Source organism: Camelina sativa, chromosome 13 (genome assembly GCF_000633955.1).
Source record: "Camelina sativa cultivar DH55 chromosome 13, Cs, whole genome shotgun sequence".
In the NCBI taxonomy this organism is placed as follows: domain Eukaryota; kingdom Viridiplantae; phylum Streptophyta; class Magnoliopsida; order Brassicales; family Brassicaceae; genus Camelina; species Camelina sativa.
Window position 1 is genome coordinate 19974513 of NC_025697.1, and position 8920 is coordinate 19983432.

Consider the following 8920-nt stretch of genomic DNA (forward strand, 5'->3'; position numbering starts at 1 on the left):
TTCGGAGTCTCTTTCTCTCAAAGCTAAGCCCCCCCTTAGCAACTCGAGTAGAAGAAACTCCTCCAAACGCCATTAATGTCTGGGTTCTTTTGGAATGTGCGCGGGTTCAATAAATCAAAAAAACATTCCAACGTCCGAGACTGGCTTCACTCTGCAAACCTGCTGTTTAGTTGCTTGTTAGAAACGCGAGTTCAGGAGTGTAATGCCCCTTGGATTACATCTTCTGTCTTTAGAGATTGGTCTTATATGACAAACTATGAGTTCAATAGACGGGGAAGAATTTGGGTTGTCTGGAGAAATAACCTCAGGGTGTCTCCGGTGTTTAAAAGTGGTCAGCTGATCACTTGGTCAATCTTGTTAGATGGTGCAGTGGAGGAGTTTTTTGTTTCCTTTGTTTATGCCTCTAATTTCGAGGAGGAGCGGAAGGAGTTATGGGAAGATTTAATATCACATCATGATTCGCCATTGTTACGTCACAAGCCTTGGCTCATCATGGGAGATTTTAATGAAATTTGGGATGGTGAGGAACACTCAAATTTTGAGAGTTCACCTCTTCGTCTAGTGGGGATGCGAGACTTTCAAGATACAGTTGCTCACTGTTCCTTGATCGACATGAGTTATCATGGACCTTTGTTCACTTGGAGTAATAGACGTGAGGAGGACCCCATTTGTAAGAAGCTGGATAGGACTTTAGTGAATGAGGTATGGGCTCGCACGTTCCCGGAAGCCTATAGTGTGTTTGAATCTGGGGGGTGCTCTGCCCATTTGCGGTGCCGCTTCCAGTTAGGAGCTTCCATACAGCGGTCTCGCGGACCATTTAAGTTTTCTAATGTGGTTGCTTCTATGCCGGATTTTTTGCCCACAGTCAAAATCTACTGGGATGAAACGAGACCACTCTTTCACTCAATCTCAGCTCTGTTTCGTTTCGCAAAAAAGTTAAAGGGGTTGAAGCCCATCCTACGAACATTGAGTCGAAATAGCCTTAGTAATCTTTCCACTTGAGTTACTGCAGCCTATACAGACCTATGCACTAAGCAGTTGGCCACTCATATTGTACCATCCTATGTAGCCGTGGAGGAGGAAGTAGCAGCTTTTGAGCGTTGGAACCAGGTTTCTGATATTGAGGAGAGACTCTTGAAGCAGAGATCCAAACTTCACTGGCTGCAAGTCGGTGATAAGAATAATAAATATTTTCACCATTCCATTGAAGCTAGGCTTGCGGTGAATGCTATGAGGGAGATCAAATGTCAGGATGGTTCTACTGCCACCACTCAGGAGGAAATTAAAGCCGAAGCTGTTCGATTTTTCAGTGATTTCTTATCTCATAAGCCAGCAAACTTTGTCGGTCCAACGACTGAACAAACTGAGCAATTTGTTGACTATCGCTGCTCTGTTTCGGAGCAAGCTCTATTGGTCCACCCTGTTTCAGCAGATGAGATACGTGATGTGGTGTTTAAGATGCCGAATAACAAAGCGCCAGGACCCGATGGATTCTCAGCTGAGTTCTTCAAACAAACTTGGCCTATTACTGGCAAGGATTTCACGATGGCTGTTCAGTCCTTCTTCTTGAAGGGCTTCCTGCCTAAAGGCGTGAACACCACCATACTTGCTCTAATTCCAAAAAAGACTGATTCCTTGGTGATGAAAGATTACCGTCCCATTTCATGCTGCAATGTAATGTATAAGGTAATATCGAAACTTTTGGCTAACCGACTAAAGAGAATTCTGCCCTCCTCTATAGCCCCACATCAATCAGCTTTCATTAAGGACAAACTAATGTTGGAGAATGTGTTGTTAGCCACTGAGCTAGTTAAAGATTACCATAAGGAATCTATCAGTAGTCGTTGTGCAGTGAAAATTGATATCTTAAAAGCTTTTGACTCAGTACAGTGGCCGTTTCTTCTTCATATCCTTAAAGCTATGGATTTACCGGCTAAGTTTCTACACTGGATTGAACTCTGCATAGGAACGACTTCTTTCTCTGTTCAAGTGAATGGGGAGCTAGGGGGTTTCTTTCGCTGTACGAGAGGTCTCCGGCAAGGCTGCTCGCTGTCGCCATATCTCTTTGTCATTTGCATGAACTTTCTCACTCGTATGCTTGATAAAGCGGCAGTGGATCGTCAATTTGGCTACCACCCTCAATGTCGCAAGATGCAACTCACACACTTGTGTTTTGCAGATGACATTTTGGTCTTCTCAGACGGGACAACACAGTCTATAGGGAGTATCCTGAAGATATTTGCTGACTTTGCTGTTTGCTCCGGGTTAACTATCAGTTTGGAAAAGTCAACCATCTTTATGGCAGGCATCTCCCCGCAGAACTGCAGTGTAATTCTCAGTCAGTTCCCTTTTACCCCAGGTGCCCTCCCAGTCTGATATCTAGGACTCCCTCTGCTCACTAAGCGATTGTCAAGAAATGACTATCTCCCTTTGATAGAGAGAATATGTTCTCGAATCTCCTCCTGGACGAGTAGGTTCTTATCTTTTGCGGGAAGGCTCCAGCTCATTAAATCAGTGCTTACAAGTCTCACAAGTCTCTGGCTCTCTGCTTTCCGGTTACCAAAACAGTGCATCACTGAGATTGAAAGTCTTTTCTCGGCTTTCCTTTGGTCTGGTCCAGATCTTAATCCTAGAAAAGCGAAGGTAGCTTGGTCTGAATTTTGTAAGCCACGAAAAGAAGGAGGCCTCGGTGTTCGGTTGCTCTCTGAATCAAACACTGTTAGCCTTTTAAAACTTATTTGGAGGTTGCTATCGGCAAAGGACTCTCTATGGGTTACTTGGTCTCACATTGCTCTCCTTTCGGGCAAGACCTTGTGGTCAGTTAAGGGTACGACTTGCTCAGGTTCATGGATATGGCAAAAACTCCTGAAATACAGAGATAAAGCCGTGTTTTTTCACAAAAAGGAAGTGCGATCAGGCACGGAACCTTCATTATGGTATGATGTTTGGTCCCCTCTCGGGAGGCTCATTGATCTACTAGGTCCTCGTGGTACAATTGGTATGGGGATACCTCTGAATGGCACTGTTGCCACAGCCCTTGCCAACCATAGTCGACGACGACATCGGACTCCTACACTCCTTCAGGTAGAGGATACGATGGACTCTCTTCGTTTAACTACGGGTAATGATGTTTCCCTTTGGCAAACAAAGTCGGGTGTGTTTAAGTCACACTTTTCTTCGCGTGATACTTGGCATTTGGTCCGGCAGACACACCCGATCTGTACGTGGTACAAAGTGGTATGGTTCCAATACGCTACCCCCAAATACTCTTTCCTCACCTGGCTTGCAATTCATAACCGTTTAGCAACATGAGATAGAATGCTAAAATGGAATGACTCTGCAAATGGAACATGTGTGTTTTGTACGTCGACTATTGAAACACGAGACCACTTGTTCTTCTCCTGCCCGTACTCCTCCCAGGTTTGGTCAGCTCTTACGGAAAGGATTCTCGGAAGCCGATTCACAGTAAGCTGGGACTAACTCCTCACCATACTTGTTACTTCAGCTCCACGTCTTCACATCTTTGTGCTGCGATACACTTTTCAGCTCACCATTCACAGTCTTTGGACCGAACGGAACCGCCATCGCCATGGAGACCCTGCGGTTCCGCCCCGTTCTCTCACCGCCATGATTGATAAACATGTCCGGAACCGTCTGAACACTATAACAAGTATTCCGGCTTATACTGATGGCCTCGAGTTTTGGTTCCAACATCACAGTTACTAGTTTTTTGAATTTCTAGCAACACTTTTCTAAAATTTCAGCTTGACGATGCATTTATTGTAACACCGTCTTTTTGTTGAATATAATTTTATATTCATAAAAAAAAAATGTACTTTAAAAAATATATATATAGATATATTTTCCTTTTAAAAATCACTTCCTANTTTTTAAATTTAAAAAAAAAAAAAAAAAAAAAAAAAAATGTCAATCCCGTCTTTCTCCTCCCTCTAGGGTTGTTAATTGGGAGACCTGCCGTCCTAAAAATCGCCCGTCCATACGATTGCGAAAGTTGCCGAAATCGCCCGTCGATTTCTGGTGTCTATTGATTCCTTCTGGATCGGATTATCATGAAGCGCTCGATCAGCCCCGACCTTTTATCCTCCGCGAAGTTGCCGAAGCTCCTTCACCACTCACAGGATGATGATGATGATGATGTAGGAGCAGAGGGCAATTCTTATTGTCTTCCTTCCTGTATCGCAGCCTGTTCCTACGTTTAACTATGGTCCCCGTCGTGTTAGCGGTATATACGTTTAACTATGGTCCCCGTCGTGTTAGCGGTATATACGTTTAACTATGGTCCCCGTCGTGTTAGCGGTATATACGTTTAACTATGGTCCCCGTCGTGTTAGCGGTATATACGTTTAACTATGGCCCCCGTCGTGTTAGCGGTATATACGTTTTCGATCTCGGATTTGTTTTTTGTTTTTTCTCTTTGTTTGTGGTTCGTTCGTTGCTGATCCTCTAAATTTCATATCGTCCATTTTGCTCCACTAAACATAAACATAAAGAAGTACTTAGCGGATGCGTGGGAGTTGCTAAAGCCAGCAGTCAAAATCATATTAGATGATGAATATAAGTCTGTCGATATCCCCTGCACAAAGATTTATATGGCCGTTCAGCGTGCTTGCTTTGCGGATGCGGATCCCGAAACAGTACAAGTGCATATTTTCGGTCTTATCGAGCAGGAGTGTGAGCCACACCTTGCTTCGGTTTTACAGTCTTTAGCGAAGCAAATCAGTGATGATCCTTCTGTTTTGTTGCCACTCGTGCACAATTGCTGGTTAGACTTTAGAAGGAAGATGCTGTTTGTGTCTGACTTAGCCATGTATGTGACATGTAATGAGTATACACTGTGGGACGGGTGCCAGAAGCTTTTCCATAAGCAACTCTCCATGACCTCTCAACTTCAACATCAAGTTATTACCGCCATATTAGGACTCATCACTGATGAAAGGTAAGTATGTATGTACCTAAGTACGTAAGACCAGTCTCTTGTTGTATCCTTCCTTGTTCCAGTACTCTCACTCTTTCCCTTGCATTTTTTTTTTATATGTCTACCAGATCAGGCAAGACTACTGCTAACAACACGAGTGATTTTCTAAAGAATCTGATGGAGATGTTCCTCGGGCTGTCGAGATATGTGTTTGAGAAGCCTTTCCTTGATTCTACTTCCAAGTTTTACTCCGAGCAAGCAGAGAAAATCCTGCAGCAGTCCGACATTTCCAACTACTTGAAATATGTCGAGGTATCAAGACCTTAAACTAGCCTCTTTCATTCATTTTGTGTTTCTAAGCTTTCCTTCTTAAGCTATATATATATATATATATTCTTCTGGTGATTGTTTGTTTGCAGGGGGTTTTTCACGCAGAAAGGAAAAAATGCCGGGAGCATTATTTCTTCTTTGCAGCTTGCTGCTTACAACTACCGAGAGTTTTAGAGAGGCAACTACTGGTGGCTCACGTTTCTTTTCTTGAAGAGGGTTTTAAGCTATTAATGGATGAGAGTCTCATTGATGACCTTGGAAGAATGTATCGTTTGTTCTCTAGGGAAGATTATTTGCTGCATTATCTAGACCGCAGTTTGAAATCCTACATCTTGGCCAAAGGAGAGGGAGCGAGGCAAGAAGGATCCTTGCATGAGTTGCATACTAGCATTGATAAGATATGGCGTCGATGCTTTTTTGAGGATGAATTATTGGATAAGACCATCAGAGACTTTTTTGAGGGTATGGGTCTGCATGTGCCGGTATGACTTCTTCTTTTCTATTTGACCCCTCTTGTTGATTCTTGAACTGTGTATATAAAAAGTATGTGATTCTTTTTGCACGGTGATTTTTCCGATCAGGGGCAGTGGGAGTGCTCGGAGGATTAAAGCTGATTTGTCAAATGCATGGAGGGTCGTTTATCTTATGGTAGTAGGAAGTTATGTTGTTTATTCTGGTATTGTGTTACGTTTTCTTTATCAGCCAACGGGCTGTAATACATATGCTGTTGATGTTTCTTCAGAATTTACTACATATGCTGTTGATGTTTCTTCAGAATTTACTACATGGTGAACAAAAAAAAAAAATGCATGTTATTCTCAAGCTTTTTTTTTTACTATATCAGAAAGTGAATTACATATTGAATTACTAAACAACCTGCAGACCAACTGTTCATCTGAAATATTTTGGCTTTGATCCTTTTAAATTGATTGTTAACACTCCCAACATATGTTGTTACATCCCACCCAAGTCATTCATCCTCTGTTAGCAATCGCATTTTTTCAAGTCCTGAAATAAGAAGATTATATTCAGTCAGTTGCATTGAAGCCAAGGTAAGGTAGCACGTGGAGACCATGTCGTTGTCTTTCCGGTTTAGGAAGCAATTAAGGTAAGGTAGGGTCAAGTTATATAACGTGAGCAGGACGTGTGTCTCTTAGATATGTTAATTGCTTCTATGTGACTCAACAGGCATCACACCCTTAGCACAAACTTATGGATTTTCCAGTGAAGGGACCGCTCGTTCCAGGTGAGGGAAGGACATAGTCTCGGTTGGACGTGAAGGAGAGGAGGAGGAGGAGGAGGAGGAGTGATCAGTGGGCGCGAGAGGTAGAGGGAGATCGATCGAGGTATACACTTACAGTGGAAGATGCACTAAAGTGTCCCAAATCTTAGAGATTGAAGTTTTAAAACAGGAACGTGAGTGGCTATTAAAATGAACAGAGTGAAGTGGCTATTTCAAAAGTCGATTATGATGAAAGAAGAACCAGCTTCTTGGAGATTTAAGTTTTAAAATATGTTTATCTTTGGTGTTATGGTGTTCCACGTTTGGCATAAATGGAAGTCTAAACACCTACAAGCAGTTTTAGAGTGTAACTTCTTGTGTTGTATCAACTCAAGCTGCTAACTAGATTTTTTACTTTGGTGGAAAGTACTTTATCCAAAGAACGTACTGTGAAAAACCAGCCTACTCTGACGTTTTCTATGTGAGTTAATACAGAACCATCTTATTTAATACATTGTTCGGCTTGTTACACATGTTGTATATGCCACTCATTTCTCGGTTGTAGTCGGTATGGAGAAAAAAATAGTCTTCTAGTTCACTTCGAGTCAACCGAGGAGGAAACATACCATTCCTGAAAAATTGTTGAAGTTAGTTATATTTCGTTTATCTGTTACTGTCATCCTCTGTGATGGGTTTTTCGAGGTGTTGATTATCTGTTTGAGCTGTGGTTTATTTTGTATCAGAAAGCAAAATTCTTGTGAAGATGAATCTTTTGTCATCATATTGTACTGAACACAAGGAAGAAATGAAAGTATGGGACATATCGTCAAAAAGAAGTTTGTTTTTCTTAAGCATAAAATTTTATTCTCTTGAGCATTTACTTCTGATCAGGTCGGGATTGTAAGCGTGGAACCGAAGCCCTCTAGAGCAAAGGCTTTCCATTGCTTCACACCAAAAAGACTACGCACGCTAACAAAGTCAGTTCTCATTTCAACGCAAGATCAATAAAAGGTCAACATCGTGAAGGTCGATGTTGTGGTCAGCATCCTTGTTCGAAAGAACCAAAAGCAGGTCCAGTACAATAGAAAGTAAAGTAAAACAGATATGTTTCGAATCTAATTGGTTATTGTAGTACAATCTGGTTCCGGTTTATGTCCCTGAAATCACTCATCACCTTTTTAAAGAGTGTTTTCCATCTTTAGCTTTGTTTTCTACCTGTTTGGCCTCCTTTTTGCACAAGAACCGGTTGCATTAGAGTTCGTTAAGTGGAAAATGTCAAAGAGATTCGAGAGTAACACAATACCAGAAACACAAGTTTATCGGAGTCTAAATAGTGTTTTTAACAAGAAGGATGCAGCCACAAAAGCACAAAATATCAAACCCATAAGTCCGCATCACCACTTAACACGAACCATTAGCTACTTTAGCTTATGCGAATCTCTCATGTCATCTCTTCTATTTGTAGAATAATTGGCCAACCTAAGACACCCAAATAAGAAGTCAATGCAGAGGAAACAAAACAAGAAAAGTCGGAACTCAAAAAAGTTCTTAGGTCATTTGGGACATTATGCTTACCTTTTCATCAAACTCAAAAAAGTTGGAGTCACTGAGCCTGAGCCTCCCTGCAGATTTGGACCATTTAACTTAGAGTTCAGGATTCATACCGTATTTATCAATATATATGCAAAAGTTTTAAAATAGAAAGAACTCACCTCTTAGTGAAATAGGGCGAAGTATTCAAGGGTTTGAATTATTGTTTGAGCATCAATGGCCATGGTGGTAGCTATGGTGGCTGCCAATTCCGTCTGCGCTAGACTAGGCAAGTCCATGTAGGACTCCAGGAAGCCACCATCGATGAAATGCTTATCCCCAACATCTTCTAAACCGACACATTCGTGCGCCCTAGGCTGGTAGAAATAACCTAGTTCCTTTTCGCCAACCGCTTGTTCTTTTCAAGGCTCTTCAAATATACATAGACCCCACGTGGGAATGAAATGATAACTCCCACTGCCCCAGTTGTTGTAGAAAATAAAACCGACGGTACCTGAGCATAGTCTTCATCCGAAAGTCTGGAAAGGGTTCAAGACTTTATTTGAGTAATAAACTCTCTAGAATAACACTTTCCAACCATGTTAAATCTACGGTATGACATGATGATACGGTGAGCATCATTGGAAAACATAACCTCGTTTCCCACCATTTCAATAGCAGTGTGGTTACTCCGATTCTCTGGGGAATAACAACGTCTTCCAAGTCATACTTGACCTGAAACAAACAATGAACCAATAAAAATAATGATTCTTGCAACTCATACCACAATTACACATACATAGTGGTACAACCACTTAGAAGGTTTTTAGGATCAATGCTAAGTGTTTAGGAAGTATTTGGAAAAAGATTATGTAAATATATAAGAAAGATCTTTATACAAG

General features: G+C 41.6%; 2 protein-coding genes across 6 annotated transcripts; both read left to right on the forward strand.

The window, feature by feature from the left end:
- On the forward strand, positions 247-3312 carry LOC109128388. Its single transcript, XM_019234601.1, has 3 exons — positions 247-702; positions 1039-2328; positions 2569-3312. Exons 1-3 carry the CDS (start codon positions 247-249, stop codon positions 3310-3312), a joined length of 2490 nt encoding a protein of 829 aa, XP_019090146.1.
- On the forward strand, positions 3924-6088 carry LOC104737223 (cullin-like protein 5). 5 transcript variants are annotated; one of them, XM_010457347.2, is made up of 5 exons: positions 3924-4391; positions 4512-4957; positions 5065-5248; positions 5356-5748; positions 5854-6088. In XM_010457347.2, the coding sequence occupies exons 1-5, from the start codon at positions 4371-4373 to the stop codon at positions 5872-5874; spliced, it is 1065 nt and encodes a 354-aa protein (XP_010455649.1). In that variant the 5' UTR covers positions 3924-4370; the 3' UTR covers positions 5875-6088. The 5 variants fall into 5 exon arrangements, with proteins under 5 accessions (XP_010455649.1, XP_010455647.1, XP_010455646.1 ...); XM_010457345.2 differs by having other exon boundaries at positions 3925-4391; positions 4515-4957; positions 5848-6088; XM_010457344.2 differs by having other exon boundaries at positions 3925-4243; positions 5848-6088.